Source organism: Emydura macquarii, unplaced genomic scaffold (assembly GCF_026122565.2).
Source record: "Emydura macquarii macquarii isolate MOO-44397 ecotype Brisbane River unplaced genomic scaffold, CSIRO-AGI_Emac_v2 contig_1597, whole genome shotgun sequence".
NCBI classification, from domain to species: Eukaryota; Metazoa; Chordata; order Testudines; family Chelidae; genus Emydura; species Emydura macquarii.
In genome coordinates, this window is record NW_027131734.1 from 2,726,698 (window position 1) to 2,747,084 (window position 20,387).

The 20,387-nt window shown below is 37.1% G+C and overlaps 1 protein-coding gene across 10 annotated transcripts in view; it reads left to right on the forward strand.

The window, feature by feature from the left end:
• Positions 1 to 20,387, forward strand: part of CEP170 (centrosomal protein 170) — a 191,777-nt gene that overhangs the window by 131,622 nt on the left and 39,768 nt on the right. For all 10 annotated transcript variants that reach the window (XM_067555263.1, XM_067555264.1, XM_067555265.1 and 7 more), the window contains 2 exons: positions 7,894 to 8,020; positions 15,412 to 17,289. In XM_067555263.1, coding sequence (XP_067411364.1) covers positions 7,894 to 8,020; positions 15,412 to 17,289 — 2,005 coding nt within the window. The remainder of the gene's footprint in view (positions 1 to 7,893; positions 8,021 to 15,411; positions 17,290 to 20,387) is intronic.

The following is a 20,387-nucleotide window of genomic DNA, read 5'->3' on the forward strand; positions in this document are numbered from 1 at the left end:
AAGGCACTGATGTTAGATGTCTGGGAAGCATTGTGGTTTTGTCAGTTAGGCAAAAGACTTGGAGTTCTAAGCCTGTACATATAAATCAGTAACTTATATCCATGTGACAGATGTTTGTCATACCTAATTTTGAATTTCTGGAAGGCATTCAGATACCATAGTGATAAGTGCAGACTGATAACCTGAATAGAACAGAATCAGATTGATGCAGGATGATGAACTATATGACTCTAAGAAAGGGCACTACATCTGCTCTTAATTGCCTTGGCAGGACTTATGGTGAAAGATGGTCCAGCAAGAGGTCAGTCCAAGTTTATTAAGTTGTTACTTATCAAGACTTTGACGTATGTCTGTGTGCTTACCAGCTACCAGTGCAAATAAGTTGTTTTTAGTTGCTAAGTGATATGTTAATTACTGTGAGATCATTATGTTGACATATCTAGTATATCTAAAATGTCTAAATTGAATAGCAATTGTGACAATATTATATTCATAATAGCTATGTCATAAGCCAAAATATAAAACTTGTTTAACAAGTTCTTTTGTCCTGCTCTGTTACTTTCTTTCAGCTGTAAATCTATTGTCTTATGGTGTTTTTTCCTTTTTTTTTTTCCAGCTCCCTTCTGTCCTCTCCATCTTCCAATACTATCTAAAGGGGGGAAAGAATTTTTTGTGTTTCTTTAACTGCACACAGAGTCAGGTGGGGGGGGTGTGTAAAACGTTCTTTGTGCTTGAGTTTCCGGGTTGGTGTTGCTTTGTTTGCTAATAAAAGGGGATCATGCTACAATTATAACATGTATCTGATTTTAACCGATGCCAGATATACAGAATGGAGACTCCATTATTGTCACTGTTCACACATTCTCACCTTCTAATCAGCGGTTGTGAATTCACTTTGTTAGCATTTGCCCTCCCCATTATGTTTCTCACTGTTGGATGTGTATATGTATATCTGTGGTTTCCACTTCATGCATCTGACGAAGTGGGTTGCAGCCCACGAAAGCTTATGCCCGCAGAAATATGTTAGTCTTTAAGGTGCTACAGGACTCTCATTTTTCCGTTATATCTGTTCATTTTAGTTGATTATGTCAGACTGAATCCTTATCTGTTAGCAGGGAATGCTGAACACAGGTGAATAAGGAACTTCAAAGGAATTGTTTATGGCTGCCTACTCTTGGGGCTGTCTGCTTTACCAAGCATAGTTTCAAGCAGCTTCAGAGCTGCTCCAAACTGTACCAGTTAATAACAGTCCTCTAGGGACCATAATGTTGGCTGGTGATCAGTCTCATTCTCTGTAACTCCCAATAGGTTCAAATTCACCTTTCTACCTATGCTGGAGTGGTCAGGAATGTCTGGCATAGAGTCAGCTATGCTGCTAAATGCCAGATGCGTATTCTGTCCTGAATGGAAATCCTCATCTACCTGTTTAGGGTGGGTTTAAATCTTCTTCATGCTGCTGGAGTTTTAAAGTTGGCTATACTTTGGTTTGCAATACTAGAATTTGTCATAACGGGTTAAAATCACTGCATTGTGTGTGTGCGCCCAGAGTCCATGTTGAGAAAGGAACAAGTACTTGATTTATATGTGATGAATGGGAAAGTTCATTGAAGATTGTTCATTATATTTCAAGGTTTTGTCACCATCTGTTCTTATAATTGTTCCTAGGCTTTTTTGTAGAAGATAAGGAGTTGTTGGCTTCGAGAATGGATAAAGAGGTACAAGTTGTAAGCCCCATGGGAGAGGAGCTCAGAGGCAGCAAAAACCCTGACCAAAAGTAACCAGTTGAACTTGAAATAGGGGTAACTTGCGAGCACAGCAGTTCCTAGGCCCAAATTTGGAAGTTTGCAGTTGCTGCAACTTTTATTTGGTGAGTTATACCTGGTCAAGGATAAACTTCTGGCCTGAGGACCTCCCCAAGGAGGGACTGACAAAGTGACGTAGGAATACCCATCATTGGTCTGGCGGACGTATAGTGGAGATAAAAGGGGTGTCAGACAAAGCAAAAATTGGAGAGCCTTGTCGTGAGGACCACCGAGCCTCCCCAAGGGGCACACCAGAATCGTGCCTGCAAGAGGGTCTGATCACCCCTCTGGCCTCTCCCCAGCTCTCGTCGCCTACATTACCTTTGAATAGTTAAGTAACTGAGCTGATAACCCGCTGGGACTTGTCCTGCGGGTGAAAATACCCTGGGTGCGAATACGATAGAGGTTTCACTTGGAGGAAAATACCCTGGGCATGAATATGATAGAGGTTCCGTCTGGAGGAAAATACCCTAGGTGCAGATACGATAGAGGTCCCACCTGGATGAAAAAATAGAGCTCTAAATAGAAAGACCAGGTCATAAAACATCTGTTATCTTTCCTACAGCTGAGTTCATCTCTGTATGTGGTGAGTAGTGAATGTGAATGTAAAACTAGCAATAATTCTACTTGTATTCCAGGAGTGATTGTGACTGTAACTGTTGGAATAACTCTGCTTTTTGTACATGCTTTATAATTATTAGTTGGTTTTTTTTAGCTTTATATGTGTCTTGAGAGTTTGTAACAGAATAAGGGAACAAGATTTGTGGTAAAACAAATTGCTTACATTTCTAGTTGTTGTATTAGTAAGTTTGTGTCTAACATTTAATCATTGTAATCAGTTTTTGATGTTTGTAGTTATATATAAAGTAAATCAGTAAGAGAAAAGTTTAATTCAAGTAGTTGTATTAGTAAGTTGTTAAATAAAGACTATTAAGTGGTTAGGAATTTGAGTAGTTTGCCAAATTTTTCCAGAAAGTTTGCCAACTTTTTCTAAGTTAGCGTTTTCCAGGCCTCACACACTGTCTTAAAAGGGGATATATATATATATATATATATATATATATATATATATACGAACCACCTTAGTGCCTTAAAGCATCCTTCAAACCACTCCCATAATTTGGGGGGCCATTTATCCCTGGTAACCTTATCAAAACACGGCACTTAGGCACCTCAGAATTATGTCTCTATATTGCCAGAATGCCTACTAGAATTAGTAGGTTTGTAAATGTTTGGTGAAGAAGGAGGGGTTTGGCACAGCTTTATTTATGAGGCTATTCCAAGCCACAATGGGTGATATCAAAGAAGGTGTGAAGTCATGAGAGGGTAAAGAATGCAAAGAGAATTGTCATAGAACAGCTTGGATATACTGAATAGAGTTGGAGTGAATGTAGGAAGAGGTGAAGACAGGTGTAGTTGGAGGAGTTATGGAGAGCTTTGAAAGTAGAAGTAGATTGAACTGTATGCAAAAGAAAAAGAGAAGTTAGTTCAAATTCAAGCAAATAGAGACATTCATATCAACAGGATAGGAATATGATCATGGTAGTAGCCTTTTGGATGAACTGGAGAAAGGACTGTGGTATTTAAAGTATATAACTAAAACTGTTTTGATATTAGGAAGAGAGAAATAAAAATGTGTGCTGAAGACATCGTTGAAGAAGCAGGATATGAGGCAAGGTTCAGGCTATGAGAGTAGAAATGAAAGGGAGGAAAGGATAAAAAGATAACACAGGTTGCAAGTTTGGGTGATTGAAAGGATGAAAGTGCTGTCAGTAGTGATGAAGATGGTGAAGAAGGATTTTTGGGTTGAAAGATAATTTTGGTCTTAAATGTGTTAAGTGTGAAAGTGCCTGTGAGACATGAAGAAGAAGTTATATATTCAAATGAAGGAGTGAAATTAGCCCCTTCCATTGAAGAGATTAAAAACCTTATTTTTCCTGGCAGTGGCTAAACATTCTGTGATTGACTGAAATTGAGGGAGTGACTGGAACAAAATAAAACAGAATGGAATGAGTGAAAGATTTGGATTGATTATATATGTTCTTTGACTTCTTAAATTAATGTTGTTGCAGCTTATTTAGTAATTATTGAATAAATAATGTACAGCTCAGCCTCTGATTCTGACCATTCAGTAAAAATATTTTAAAACAGTTGTATTTTCTGTGTTAAACAGCAGCCACTTACCACCAGGGGTCAGCATGGTTTAAGGAAAAAAAGCTAATGAAATTTGTTAAAACATTTAGAGAGTTGGTGGTGGGAAAATTAACAAGTACTTTTTTTTTTTTTTTTAAATGAATTTGATTAATGTGAATGCTTCACCAGTTTGGGATATCAGGATTTATCCCTTTCACCCACAGTTTGCACATAATTTTCATCAGTCAGATTACTTCAGACAAATCACAGTTCTCTAATTTTTTACTTTGTTACTAACATAATAAAATTTATCTCTGCTCTTTTACTTCATGGCTTTCTTTTACTTTTTGCAAAAATGGAAGCAATCTTGTTAGAATTGTGGTACTATAGTTAGATTCATATGCACCAATTTTCTGATATAATGGTCTTGTGCACTCTGAATACCTGTGTTCACTTTTTCTGTTCACTTCAAGTAATAGTAGTAGTATACAGCTAGAATATATTCTGAGGTGTGAGTAAGTATTTTCCATATAAATATTTAGTATATTGTATCTGTATGAGATAGAACAGTTGAATCACCATATTTCATACAGGTTTTATTTTTATCATTCATACTTGCATTACATTAACTCCTTCACCTTTCAAAACAAACAACCTGGATGTCAATAAATTCTTTGATCAATTCCTACAGCCAGAGCACTCAGCCTGGAGTCTGTGGTAGTTACTTTTTTGTTTAAAAAATTGCTCTGGAGTGACCTTGGGTGCTCTGTGTTATGTACTGTAGGAGTTTTGCAGCCATTTTCTTTAAACCTGAAGCAAATAACTTAGCAGTATGTCCATAGCAACCCATGGTTGTGTAGTACATAAAACTTACCTGAAGATATGCTGCTCTCTATGGAGTTTGGAGCTAAAAGTCACAGTGAAGGGTTATCTGGTGCTCCAATTCATTGTGTAAGGAGTGAATAAGGGAAGGCTGCATCAACATGAATCACTTGAGCGGTTGAAATCTCAAATTTAAATCTTGACTTTCTGAAACTATCTGAAAGACTAGTGGGGATTTGGAAACTCCTTATGCAATATAAGATCATGCTAAAAGAATGTCGTCTTGGTAATTTGGAAGTCTGAGGGGGCTGTTGGTATGACTTGTTATAGGAATAACTTTAGGTTAGGATTGATAACTATAGGTTTTTTATATATGTGTGTGTCATAAGTCTTGTGCTATTGGATGTTTTTCACTTACTCCTGATGAAATATATTAGATTTAAAAATAAAGCTATTGTGTAACTTTACCACTTTTGTTAAGCTGTTCATTATTGTAGTAATAATTTAAAAAGGAAGGAGAGTTGCCTAATGTGTGTTCTGAAGACAGTCACTACTATAGCAGAGAGTCAGCAACATAACCTGTAGCTCTGAATACCACGTACAAAAGCAGGGGTTTTATGCTAACAGTGTAACTAATTTAATTATCCTCGGAAAATAAAATATAAAGCTCCTTTGTAACAATTAACTTTTGGGTTTGCGAAAGCTGGCCATAACATCCTGCTGCACTAACAGATAGAGTTCAGACTTCTGATAAAGGTGATTAAGTTCCAGGGCTTATGGGTAGTATAAGCTGAGCCAACTTAGAGTTCCCTTTAGCATATGGTTTACAGGTGGTTGATTAGGTTCTACACCATATTTTGGCAGGGGTTTTATTGTTGCAATGAAAATGGTACTGTTTATTAATGCAAACAGGAGAAAATGAAGTAAATAAAGTTTAGGACAAACCAAAGGTGAAGATGAATTTTTAGATGTTAACAAAAGTCTTATCAATTAGTCCTTAAATACTTCAAGCTATTTATATAATTCTTTGTGGCATGAATTGTTGTCGAAACGTCTGTCATTCTTCTTGCCATCATTTTATTCTCCATTGTGGCTAGTAATACACACAATTAAACTACATGAAAAATTGCTTTAACTTTCTATAAGTAGAACGGAAACTTGTAACATTTGATTTTAAAAAATGAATGCAAATTGCTGAAGTTTGTCTAATAGTTTAGACCAAAGATCAGGCTGATATGTTCCTCTGGCATGCCACATTCCTGCAATAATCTTGGAAGCTAGATTCATGGCATTCTTTGCACTCTTTTTTGTGTTAGTAATGTCAACCACATCAACGTGCAATTCAGAGCAATGAATTCAAAGACAAATGAGAGAATGATTTTCAGTTATTTTGTTCTTTAAAATGTATTATTTCTATGTGTGAAGTCTAAATATGTTAATGATTTGAGGTTTAAAACATTTTTAAAAGTGGATGGAGTGGATGGAGCTGACTCAGGATTGTTAATGGAATATAGAATCTTTCACTTTAGTCACTCAAAAAATAGTTTGCTGATATTTGTTAATGACTCATGACTGTTAGATGATTTAGATGAAATATGTAGGAATCTCAGTCCACTTCCTAGTGGGAAAATGACCATCACAATAGACGCTAATTGGAACTTTGATTGGAAGGGCCAGTAATTCAATGGAAAATGGAGATTCAGCTATACTCTCAAATGTTCAGGTAGCTCGTCCAGATTCTTCATGAGGTACATTTGTGGGTGTCTCAGTTCCTCTATCTTAAGTTCTGATTACTAAAGTTGTTTAGCTAGAGTTACCTGTCTTCACTGGAGTTGTAAATTGTCAGTACAATTGTTCTTGTTAGACTTTTAAAGATGAATGCCCTGCACACAATTCCCTCACACTTGGTATCCATTCTGTTAATCTTTATTAACTTCAGTAGTACCTTTTGGAGATATGATTTTGATGTGTCTGTATGAATGAGGGAAACAGTGACTCTGAAGTATGTTAGATGAAATAACAGTATTATATTAGCATATTTAGAGACCTCTTCCAGAAAAAGTTTAAATTATACAACAGTAAAATTAAACTGAATCATATAATTCCCTGCATGACAGAAGATGTCCTGTATATAAGCATAATTTTAAAAGTGTAAATTTTTATTAAAAAGGAAAGTGAAGTAAATATAAATCAAAGCTATTCAAGCATAGTTTCTCTCAGGATAGTATCTTTTATGACCCTATTCTTTCCAGGTCAAGTGAGAAAATGACAATTGTCATTGATTTCTTACATTGACAACAATGATACCTTTAAGACAATCCTGGTAAACCCAATCTTTATTTTTTTATCTAAACTGAAAAATATTTTCAGCTTCCTTTGTTTTGGCTACAAAAACATAATTCAGTCTTATGGTTCGTACATGAAGTTATATTACTGGACTTTAAGGAAAAGCTTCATTTGTAGTTTACAAAGCCAGACATCTTTTTCCAGTCACTTCACATTTTCAGATTGAAATACAGTTCCAAATGCCTTTATCTTCAGACAGTTATGTTAACATATGCTACTAATACCCATTAAAAATTTTGAAGTACTCCAAATTAGCTGGCTTCTCCACTCCTTAAACTAGTCTTCCTGTCAGGGACAAATTTAATATTATCCCCAGAGTAAAAAGGAAACTGTCTGCCTTGCCCTATCTTTTTTTTTTTTTTTTTTTTAAACTTGGAAAAAAAAAATAATTTTGAGTGGTTAAAGCCATCTGCTAGCTCTACCTTTGTCAACAACTTCCTCTAAGTTCAAGAATGAAATAATCTGGTTTGACCTAGGCATATGCTCTTTCACATAGTATATATTGTTTGAATGTTCACTGCAGTGGGAAAATGTTGGGAACCACTGCCCAGCCTGTAGTTCTGCATCTGTCTAAAGCAATAGAAGATGTAAAACTGTTAATCCAGTATTAGCATTAGAATTCTCCAAAATAAATTGAAATGAATTCCTTTAATATTTGGCACTGTCCATGAAATTAATTAAAATTTCAGACATATTATCTGTGTTTTTATAATATACCACTTTAACCACTTTATATCACATATTTTTAAGCAAAATCTGTTGTTTTTTGTCCTACTACTTTTTTTCTCAGGAAGGCTGTGCTGCATCTGGAAGTAAACGTTGGGTGTCACAGTGGGCTAGTTTGGCTGCTAATCATACAAGGCATGACCAAGATGAGATGAGGTTGGAGTCATCTGCGCCCGCTCCTTTAGAAAATGGTATGATAAGTAGTTCTTATTGTCATCTTAATTTCTGTAGCAAGGAATCTATGGAGGTGAAGGACTTAGTTACAGAACTAGACAAATGGTTTAATTATCACCAATACTGTAGATTCATCATCAATTAAATTTCTGTTAAAAAAAAATAAAATAAAAAATTTCAACTATATTTTAGTCTGATGTTGCATTACTCTTTATATTAATTATAAAATAGGCCAAACACTTTAAAAAAAAAAAAAAAAAAAAAAATGATTGGTACCTATAGTGGGAAAATCTAAAATGAGATATTTATTTACGCAACAGTTTGGGTAAACTTGTCAAACCTTTTTATTAGTATATTTCTCTGTATATACTTCTCCTGACTGGGCTTTAGAGGATTGATCAATAACAGTAACTGAAACTTTGACTGTATGGTCCAAATAAACAATCTATGCATAATTTGATCTTGCTATAATCAGAACCCCACTGCAGTTGTCAAACAGCATTATCTTCTCTCTTCCTCTGAGTGGCAAATGTTCAGGCTTCCTCCTTCCTTTATTAACAATTGCTCAGACTTGTTTATTTGAATAGGCTGTTCCTTAGGTTGTGCATTAAATGACTATGAAGGAGGTGATCCCTTTGTTTACTTTTCCTCTTCTTGTCATCTTTATTTGTAAAAGTTCAATCCAGAACACAGGGTTGATTATCTAAATGCAGATACTTGAAAATTAAAGGTTCTAGTGCAATTGTAATGCTGCCATGTTGCACATAAGGTTATAAATTTAAAATCCTGCCCAGATGTCTGTCTTTTTGTCCTTTGTTTTATGGTCTCCAGTAACCATGAGTGGTCACTCCATCCAGACATGGCCAGGCCCATCGTTGAACTCTGTGGGACTCCCCAAGTGGATCTGTTTGCAACAAGAACAAACAGAAAATGCCATAAGTTTTGTTCCCAGGGAGGGCTCAGCCCAGGCTCACTGATGGATGCTTTTCTACTGTACACTTTCCCTCCAATTAGTTAATTTCTCAGGATTGTCATCAAAGTGAACCAAGACCATGCTCACTTAGTCTTTATAGCACCAGCATGGCCTTGTCAACACTGGTACTCGATCTGCTATCTTTGTCGGTCAAGCCTCCTGTGTGTCTCCTGTTGGATCCACACACAATTTCCTAGGACCAGAGGTGCCTGCTTAATCCCAAGCTTTCCACTGACAGCATGAATGCTTCATAACTGGAAAGTCGTGCTCAAAGGATGTTCAGAAAGTGCCTCTAAATAGTAGAAAACTCTCAACTAGGAACACTTACCTGGCTAAGTGGAAGCACTTCTCCAGAAGTGGGCAACTCTGAACCTTGTGCTGAACTACCTTCTAGATCTAAAACAGAGTTTGGCTATTAGCTGTATAAGGATCCATATGGCAACTATTTCAGCCTTCTACATCTTGGTGGATAATAGATCACTTTTCTCAAACCCCATCATCACCTGATTCCTAAAGAGCTTGGGAAGATAGCCACACATACAAGACCCCATCCCTCCTTGCGACCTGAACTTATTTGTAGCAAAATTGATCCCTTCGAGCTCCTTGCAACTGGCTCCCTCCTTCATGTTTCCATGAAGGTAGCATTTTTGGTGACAATTACCTCAGGCAGAAGGATGAGCAAGTTGAGAGTTCTGATGTCAGAGCCCCCTGTGCAGTTTTCTATACGGATAAAGTTTATCTCCACCATAGCTAAAAAATTCTCATTAAAGTAGTCTATGATTTTCATTTTAACCAAGCAATCTATTGGCCCATGTTCTTTCCAAAGCCCCATGCACATAGGGATGAGGAAAAGTTTAACTCGGCTGTGAGAAGGGTTTTATCTTTCTACCTGGAGTGTACTAAATCTTTTAGATCCTCTACATGTAGCAGTTGCAGACAGAGATAAGGGCCAACCAGTTTCCACTCAGAAAATCTCATCTTGGATATCTCCATGCATTTGTTTATGCTAGCAACTGGCTAATACAATCCCTCCAGCTACAGTGTCAGCACATTCTACTAGAGCGCAGGCAGCTTCAGCAGCTTTTTTGGTGCAAGTGCCAGTTACAGACATTTGTAAAGCGGCAACTTGGTCATCAGTCCACACTTTTCCTTCTCATTATGGCATTCCCCATCAGTCCAGTTTCGGACGGGGCATTTTACAATCACTATTCAGCTAGACTCCTAACCCACCTCTATGCATGTTTGCTTGTGAGTCACCTACAGTGGAATGGGTGTTTGCAATCACTCAGAAAAGAAAGAAGGGTTACCTACCTTCTATAACTGTTCTTCGTAGTGTGCAGCACATGTCCATTCCATAACCCACCCACCTTCCCCTCTGTCCAGAGTCTGTGGGGTACGAAGGAACTGAGGAGAGTCAAGGGCAGCTCTGCTTTTATACAAGCACTCAGTGGCACATAGCAACAGGGAGCCACCCCATGGGTACCACTGAGGGAAAAAAATGTTCAACATCTATACAAGAGGCACACGCACCCCTACAGTGGAATAGACATGCAACACATCTCAAAGCACAACAGTTACCGAAAGGTATGTAATGATCTTCTCTCCGCCGTCCCCCTCTCCACCCTCCCCCCCAAGAATCTTTACAGCAGGTTGGTACTGTTCCAGGGTGATCTGTACTTTTGATCCCTCACTCATTTTCTCCATGCTCATCTTCCAAGTGACTGGCCTGCACCACCTATACTTCTCTCAGGGTGGAATCCTGTGATTCTCTTCACTTTTAGACTGACTCCCCAGGTCACAGCACCCCTGTTCAACAACTGCATCTTCAGACGGTCCAAATTGATTTTGGCCCCTCCATCCAGGAGCCTTAGACCCGTATGAAAGTGCATTGACAGGACAGCTTGTTCCAAACAGAGTACTACTAATCTATTCAACAGCAATGAAACAACAAAACACCTATATACATATTATCTTACCTAAATCTTATCCTTACGTTACAAGTTTAGGGAGGCTAGGGAGGCCACAAATCTGGTTTTAAATAGACGGTCCTCTCTTTGAGAGGTTTGTCCCCTGTCCAGTACTGGGACAAAACTGAATGGGGGATGCCATTTTTAAGAGCATGCTGCTCCATCCACCTTATCTGGGGTGAGGCAGTCTTAAAAATAGTGACCCCCATGCAGTGTGATCTTGCATGCTTTGTGCATGCAAGGTCATATCTGTGGATGTGGGCCCATGCTGTTCCCAGAAGAACTGGAATGTCCGGGATTCCAGAAACTTGTGAGTAATCACTTTACCCTTGTCCCAGGCATCCCTCCAGCATTGGGACTGAGCAAGGTGGACTGTGCTCCTGCAGCCTCTGCCTTTATCTGAGCCTTCAGTCAGTATCTCTTCCCACTCACAGGCAGTTGTTTATCCATTTCAAAGTCCCTCTGTCTTGGGACACTTTAACTTGGTCAATCTCCCCAACTGGGATGAAGGCAGACTTCAGTAGTGGATTCATTGTATTGTCCGTTTGAGAACCAGCAATTGGGACCATCTAATATATATATATAAAAAAGAACATTCATAAAATTAATACAGATACCTTCCATGTTCTTCTCCAGGGCTTATCTGTACAATTTCCATCTTTTCCAGTCCTTTATTATCAAGGAAACTTAACAGGCTTTGATATAATTCAGGTACAGAAGGGAAGGAGTGAGATTCCATGGAATTTAATTTTGAAGCTGAATGAATGGCTGTACTTACCACTCTCTTGGCTTATGAATGTGAATAAAAAGAACATTTTAAAACAAAATGAGCAATTTTCTGAGAGTCTCTTCCAAAGAGAAGCTGCCTCAGCCAGTGATGGATGAGTCTGTGGGGCTATGATATGATTGCATACTGCAGATGAAAGTTATTTGTAAGAAAGTTAATAAAATGGTTCAGTAAGTTTGAATTCTTTTAACTTTTCCCTGCTGTCTTTTTATTAATTTCATATGATAACCTGGGAATTTAACCTTTTGTTGCTATTGTCATATCAGCAGCCAGTTGGAGGCAAGTGAGGCAATCAATCATAGGTGACCTGTCTGTCTATCTTGACAATAGGATTCCAGAAGCTGGGAATATTAAACAAGAATGAGGGATTGGAGATAAGGGCAAAGGGCTCACTGGAGGTCCATTTGAGAGCCCACAGAGCCAGGAATAAGGATTGGAAATGGACTACAAAGGGGATTTGTCAAAGAGGGTACTAAGGGTGATATATCAGTTTCTGAGCATTATTCTGCTGAACTCCCAGGCCACAGGGAAGAGGAGAATAGCAGTGAACTCACTGGAGAAGGAGAAAAGCCAGCTCCTGGACCTACAGGGGAAAGGATACATGAGGCAGTGCTAAATATGTCATGCTTTCCCTTTGACACTGCTCCATGTCAAACCTGACATTTGTCCCCCAAGAATGGGTAGATAAATATCTCCTACAGTTCCAGCCCCAAAATACATGTAAAATTGTCTGTCTATGACATACAGCCTGCTCCATCTTCTTGGCAAACCTGTTACCTTCCTGAACCTTTCTCTGGAAAAACAGTCATGAAAGGAAACTAACAAAAATTAAACCCATTTCTTTAAAATGTTAACAATTAGCTTTACAATTAATAATAAAAATAAAATTATAACTTTAAAAGCATCTTTCTCTTCCTTTTTGCAGAAAAGCAATAACCAAAATCATGATATAGTATGCAAAATTCTACATGAATGTACTTTTTTTCCCTTCACATTGGCTGCTGCTCCAGCAACAGCTCTTCCACTCCTCCAATCTGAAAAGTCATTAAGTGTAGGTTAGGTACCATGTAGGCTGTTAAATATCTCAGCCCAAGTCACTTGCTAAAACAATGGGAAAAGTGCAAAGATAAAATGCTCACAGTATGTATAATTTTAATACAGAATGGTGGACCATAGCATACAAGTACCTCTGAGTCCTTTTACTATCCTCCTGAGATATAGCTGCCTTCTTAGTGATAGTCAAGGTAGTAATAGCTGGCTTGGCTACATCAGTTACCATAAGGGGACTTAAGCCTAGCAAATGCTGGGCCTTTAGGTACCAGACTGTAAGGAAACAAAATTAAATTACCTGGTGCATAGTGGTGTTTAAAAAAAATATTGGAGTCGCAAATAATTGGATTTCTTTATTTTAATAACATCCATTTTCTAGCGCTTAAAGAGCATTCTGGAGAGTAAGTTCCAGGCCACATAGTGGCACCAGGTATGGACACAAGACCCCTATAATCATGGCTGCTGAAATAAATCATTTTTTAAGGAAATATGTAAACACCTTGTTTATTTTTTAAAATACAGCCACTTTCTGGTGACACACCAGATCATTTTTTTCAAAGTGTATTTTCGTACCATTACATGACTTCTCTGACATGAGAAACTGCTAATGTATTCACTGAGATTTAAGAAACTTGCAACAATAAGTGAGAACTGGTTTTTTTGAGAATAATAAGAATATATTATGTTTAGAGAGAAAATTTCAGTAGATTTTAAATTATAAACTGGTGAATTTTATGTCAGTTTTTTAAAATTAAATTTATCAATAATAGACTAAAGAGTTCAGAGAGTAATAAATTCGGGCTTGTCTACATGAACATTTAGTTCATGGCAAGCTGGGGTGCAAATCTGTCCGACAGTAGCCCGCTGCACACACAGTCCATTTGCACCTTGTGATGTGCACTTACTGTTTAGTGGCTTACTTTGATTTATCCTTTGAAACAGGAGTCAAATAAAGCTCACTAATGAACGCTAGCGCATGTCAGCAGGGTGCACGTGGACAGTTAGTGCGTGATAATTCACACCCCAATTTGCCGTGAACAAGATGTTCTTGTAGACAAGCCCTTCGTCTCTTAGTTTAATTTATTTCCATACTAATTCAGCAGTATTCAGTTTATTTTTCCATTCTTCATAAATTAATAATTTAAACTTCAGAGTAGCATTTGATGTTATATACTAGGTTCTGGGGAAGCCTTTTTTCTGTAAGAATCAATATTAACTTTGTCCATTCATGACTTCTGTTGTGGCAAGATGGAATGCAGTCTGTTGCATACCATATATGCCAGTTGATTCCTTACATGCATGAAAATCTCTATATTCTTCCTGCTCAGCAATGGTTGGGCAAAGTTAAATGTCCTTTGCTGTTTTATGCTACTTTTAGCTCCTTGCATTTCTTTCTACTCACTTGTACTTTGTTGTGTAGTATTCCCTCTCCTTTTCTTCCTGTTTGGCATTATCTATCCTGGGCAAATGTGTTGTATTAGAAACCGTGTTAAATAACACAACATTAAATATGAGTTTGCCCACAGAATGGACAAGGACATTTAAAAACATGTTAGTTGGTCATGGGAGGATCCCCAGTAAATGAAGTCTTACATAAATGAGGGGCTGATGGTTCTTATTCTCAGTCAGGCAGGGAACTAAACAATGACTTAAACAGGACTTTGAGGGACTCTGAGCTTCATAGCAAAAATATTGTTTTGAACAAGGTTCCAGGCTGCAAGGCCAAATGACACACAGCCCTCAAAGTAATTATTCTCAGACTTACAGAGGAAAATCTGTTTTGTTTTTCATACTGTTTTTTCTTTTTAGTTTTAAAAACATGAATTACCAGCTTTGTGAACCTGCGCGAGCCTTAAGACTGTGGCAGACTTCATGACACGCACAGTTTAAATTTAAGTAATTTGGAGTTTGGTAGCAGTTCTTTGAAGTTACTAGACTCTAGAAGTACCAGGTTGTTTCAACAATGCAGCTTTTCAATTAACCATTGTCATCAGAAAAGCAGATTTGCTGTACATTTACAATAGCCACTATGGCATAACTTCTATAGTTGTTTGCAATGTTGTAGCTGTGTTGGTCTAATGATAGTAGAGAGAGGAGCTTACACGGAGCTTGACAGCTTGTCCCTTTCACCAACAGAAGTTGGTCCAATAAAAGTTATTACTTCACCACCTATTCTCTCTAATAACTTCTGTAGTCTCTTAAAAATCTGGGTCCTCAGGGATGCCAGTAACAAACTAAAGTCCGTAAACATTTCATAGAATTGGAAATGTGAAGATGGAAAAGACTTGTTAGATCATCTAGACTCAGTGGATCTCTGGCTTTTTCATTCTCAGACCACTTCCAGTAAGAGTGCCTCCTATGGGCCTACCTTCTCCAGTATCTTAAAATGTCTGTTCTGTGACTAATAATTTGTTATGTAAAGTAGTCAGTTACTTTCACCAATCTATCGTGACATGGTTTAGGGAGGATTTCTTCTTGTCATTTCACAAAAGACAGAGTTCCGGTACTCTGTGCAATAGAAATAATGTACTTTATTAATTACCTCTATGTAGACTCCAGAATGTATGTTTCCACTGGCAGATTTGTTCTTCAGTCACTGATTTCCAAGAGGTTTTTTGTTTCTATTTTTAGATACTGACATCAGTGAATCTGGTATTTCAGTTAGAAGTACTGGTTCAGCCACTTCTGTGACTAGCCAAGGTGAGCGAAAGAGGAGAACACTTCCACAGCTTCCAAAAGAGGAAAAAGCCACTGAAAGTTCAAGAGCAAAGATTGCACCTCGTCAGAGATCAGAGATAGGTGAGAAACAAGACACAGAACTTCAAGAGAAAGAGACTCCAACTGGTGTATCCCAAAAAGAAATGCCACAAGATGCAGGTAGTAGGAGCATGGCTAAGGCAAACAGGACAATGAATGGCCTTTCTCCTAAACCTGGTGGAGACAACAAAGTGTCTTCTCACCCCAGCAGCTGCTCTTCTTCCAGTAAAGAGAAAAGTGAAATTGCCAGGGAAACTTCAGTTGTAAAGCAAGCTTTAGCTAAAATTCAACAGCAAGAGCGAAAAGAGCAAACACATAGGACACCCACTAAAGTATCTTCACCTAAACTTATTGCCAGTCAGGTTGAGAAAAGTAGAGAGGAGACTTCTACTTCACACAAAATGTTGGATAGTCATCAAGGAAAGGCCCCAGGACATTCTACAAGTAAAGCAGAAATGAAGATGATACAAAGTGAGGGGAAAAGAAAAAAAACTGAGGAAATTATGAAAGACCAAACTCCAAAAGGATTTGGAGGAGAGAAGAAAGAATCTTCAAAACCATTAGTGAGACAAGGCAGCTTTACTATAGATAAACCTAGTACAAATATACCTATAGAACTTATTCCGCATATTAATAAACAAACTGGATCTACTCCCCCTTCATTTGCTTTAACCCCCACAAACAGAATACGTGAAAGAAGTGATTCCATGGACACTGATTCTAGTCTGGATACAACACTTATTTTAAAAGATACAGAAGCAGTAATGGCTTTCCTTGAAGCTAAATTGCGAGAAGAAAACAAAGCAGATGAAGGACCTGAAACTCCTAGCTATAACAGAGATAATTCCATATCACCAGAGTCAGATGTAGATACAGCTAGCACAATCAGTCTGGTTACTGGTGACACTGAAAGAAAACCCACTCAAAAGCGAAAGAGCTTTACTACCCTCTATAAAGATAGATGTTCCACTAGTTCTCCTTCCAAGGATGTTTTAAAATCTTCTTCTGCAACAAATGCTAGAGAAAAGATAGAAAAGAAAACTAAAAGCCGATCTTCAGATGTTGGTTCAAGAGCAGATAGTCGTAAACTCATGCAACCCAGTGGAAGAATGAGGCAACCTTCAGTAGATTTAACAGATGATGACCAAACATCTAGTGTACCTCATTCTGCCATTTCTGATATCTTGTCATCTGACCAAGAAACTTACTCTGGCAAATCCCATGGAAGGGGTCCTTTTACCTCTGCAGATGAACTCTTACTTTCCAAAATGGAAGGCAGTAAGTCAGCTAAATCAAAGACCTCTCCTGTTACAACTGGGCAATCCAGTAAATCAACCACTCTTCCAAGACCTCGCCCTACAAGGACTTCTCTCTTGCGCAGAGCACGACTTGGTGACGCTTCAGATAGTGAACTTGCTGATGCAGATAAAGCTTCAGTGGCTTCTGAAGTGTCCACTACGAGTTCTACATCAAAGCCTCCATCAGGAAGGAGAAATATCTCCAGAATTGACTTACTTGCCCAACCACGTAGAACTAGGCTTGGTTCTTTATCAGCACGTAGTGACTCGGAAGCCACAATAACTAGAAGCACTGCCTCATCTCGTACTGCAGAAGCCATCATTAGAAGTGGTGCAAGATTAACACCATCAACAGATAGTAGTAAAGTTTCTGCTAGAACTAGAGCTAATAGCATTTCTCGACTTTCTGATTCTAAATCCAAATCATTGACCTCAGCCCATAATTCTCCATCAGGTATGTGAGATTATTTGGATCTAATATTTTCATTTTCTTGATATTTTGTTTATTTTCTTGTTTTTCTCTTTTTATAAGTGTTAAACTAATAATACTTTATTATGAAACGTTAACTCAGACTTTAATTGAAGCAGTCCTCCAGTTCTGAGAAAGAAGCACCATTAATTACAGTTGCAGATATTTTTTAATTTAATACAAGGACAAGATATTTTAATTCATTAGCCATTTGGTTTATGATTTTTACTGGAAACTTCTAACCAAATTGAGTAACTGAGATGCTCAAATGCTGTAGTGATTGGCATAGTACAAAAATGTAGATACACTAGAAACCACTGTTGCTTGGGTCAGAAACTAAAAGTTTAGAAGGTCAGTAGCATTGTTCAATGAAATAAAAACTAGGAAATGTATTTGAAAGTTTGTACGTATGCAGAACTATGAGTGTAGTCTGAGGAAGACATGGAACATCAACAAGATAAATGCCAGGTCATTTAAGATTTGCTTCTAAACGTACAAAAGTGTAATTTACTTACAAAAATAAGCAAAGTAAGAAGTAAAAAATAGAAAAAAAAATATATTTCTAAATACAAAAGTACTGAATCAGATATTCCAAAACTAAATGGCTTGTGTAAACCCTAATCTATTTCACTCTCTAGGTCTACAGGCCTGTTCTAGAACAATTTCTGTTCCCTATTCCTAGGTGAAAAGAGAGGATCTGTGTTTACAGATCACTTCCTTCTCCCAGATCACTTACTGTCAAAATTGTTGATTCAGCTTTTGTGACATATTATTTAATAGTTGAAAAATAAATTACAATGATTAATTATTAATTGTTTTGAGCCCACCATTTTAACAGTAATTTTGTTAAAAACTGACACATGACAATGGAAAAACAAAAACAATGTAGGAGATTGTAAACTAGTTTTCAAGTATCTATGGCGTGACTAGTTAAACAACCAAAAGAAGAATGCTGATGTTTAAATAAATCACCTTGTTTATCAAACAGTTTATTCATGGTAACTAATGCTTTTTTCACTTTTTGAACTTTAATACTGCTGGATTTAACTTGAATTGGATATAGATTTTTATTCAGAAGTACCATATGACATATTTGTTGTACCTGAATGGCTCCCTTGCATTCACTGCTGTGAATGGTTATCAGAACAATGATAACCCATCTTCCATCTCTACCAGCTATGGAAACATTTCTATATTTTTTACACACTGTCTATTGTTTTTATATTAACCAAACTGTTTTGGCAAAACCATTGCCATTGCTGATGTGTAACTTACATATTTAGTAGATAGTAAATTTTCTTGAGCTGGTCACCAATATTTGTTGCCCTGAGAGGTAAAATATTGGTTAAATCACAAGTTAATTTAAGAGAAATCTGTTTGTTGAACAATAAAGCTTGATGTTTTGTTATATCCTGAATGCTGTCTTCAGAAATGCCAGTAATCTTCATGAATTCAATTGATACTAAAAAAATACCCAAATTCTGTACCCTAATATTTTAAAAGAGGGATGAAGGTATTTTTCCCAGCATATTATCTGTCTGGGTATTTATATCAGGTACACTTAATACTGGTGGTTCAACTAGAATCTAAGATTTGTGTGGGCGGTCTGACTGGCTATAACATCAGTTCAGACAAAACAGTTACTACTGAGGAGCCAGTTAGTTGGCATTAATTTACAAGGTTGATTTAATTAACATTAGCTATCCTTATTCCAGGCCCTGGGGTGATATTGAAGAGGTAAATGCTAAAAATTTCTTGACTGTTTTCTATTTTTAACAAAAGCATGAGTCAGAAGGGTGGGTTTTTTTGTGAAAATATGAACTACTGTGTGCTTATTGACGTCCACACGACTGTTATAGTTAAGTGTTCCAGCAACTTCAACAGAGGGAATCCTTTAGTCTTTTCTTCTTATTCTGTTACAGCTCTTGTTCTTGCAATGTTCTTGTTGATCTAACTGCATTCCATGGTCAGAACCTACTGCGGTTTTTGTAGAAAATATTTGCAGTTTCAAAGGGAAAAGTTTGCCGCTCTATGAGCTATCTATTCCAACATAACCAAACAGATAAAAATGGCACACCATCATTGTTAGCAACATTTGCAGTAGAAAGAGCTACTTACTCTTTAATAAACAAAATACTATCAATATAAATACTAAAATTAAAGGAAAGCAAAATTTTCAGTGTAAAGTAAAAAAAAAAAAAAAAAAAATGTAATAAACAAAAAAGTCAAAGCCAACATCGTAGAGAAAATATGGTCTAATGAACTCTTCATGCACTATGTAATATCAATAAGGAATATATTACTACTTGGGAGCTGGGAGTTCTGCATTCCATTTGTGGCTATTCCACAAACTTATTTTGTGACTTGTGGCCATGTTGCTAAGAGCAAGTGTACATTTCAGAAATTTATGTCTGTGTGTAAAGTTCCCTAATGTATTCAGACCCCTAGTACACTGTGGCTTTATTTGCCTTATTCTAAAATGATGACAATTGTTACTCACCTCAGCAGGTTGTTAGGAGTCTTAAATCATTATTTCATTAATTTGTAAAGTCATTTAAAGACCAGTAGAGGAAAGTACAATATACTATTTTATATGTAGCAATAGAGAAGATTTTGGATCCCATGCCCTAAAAAGTATATGATCTCATGAACGGAACAAAAAGTTTTATTTGCTAAAATTTCAAAAGTTCACTTCATTCACAAAAGCATCTAAAATTTTTCTAATGTAGCAACTGATGTAAATGCCTCAGTGTCCCTACTTAAAGACTTAATTTAGGTCTAATTTAGGTAGTCCCCCCCCGGCCATTTTATAAAGGAAATTATAGGCTTCTTGTTAATAATGAATGTGAGCAAAAATCACCCTTTTTGTATATTAGTCCAACGTACCATTGAGAATTATTTGGGGATTTCCTTGAAATCTTTGAATTTTTAGATCAGTGTGTGTCTGTAAAGTGAAATTGAGGTCACTGATTTGGTTTTTTTTTATTGCCTTACACTCTATGTGGATGAAATGGAGAGTAATATAATTGAAGTTACCTGTGCCACAGCTGTGAGGGAGTCCATAGTTTCCAATACTTTTTTTA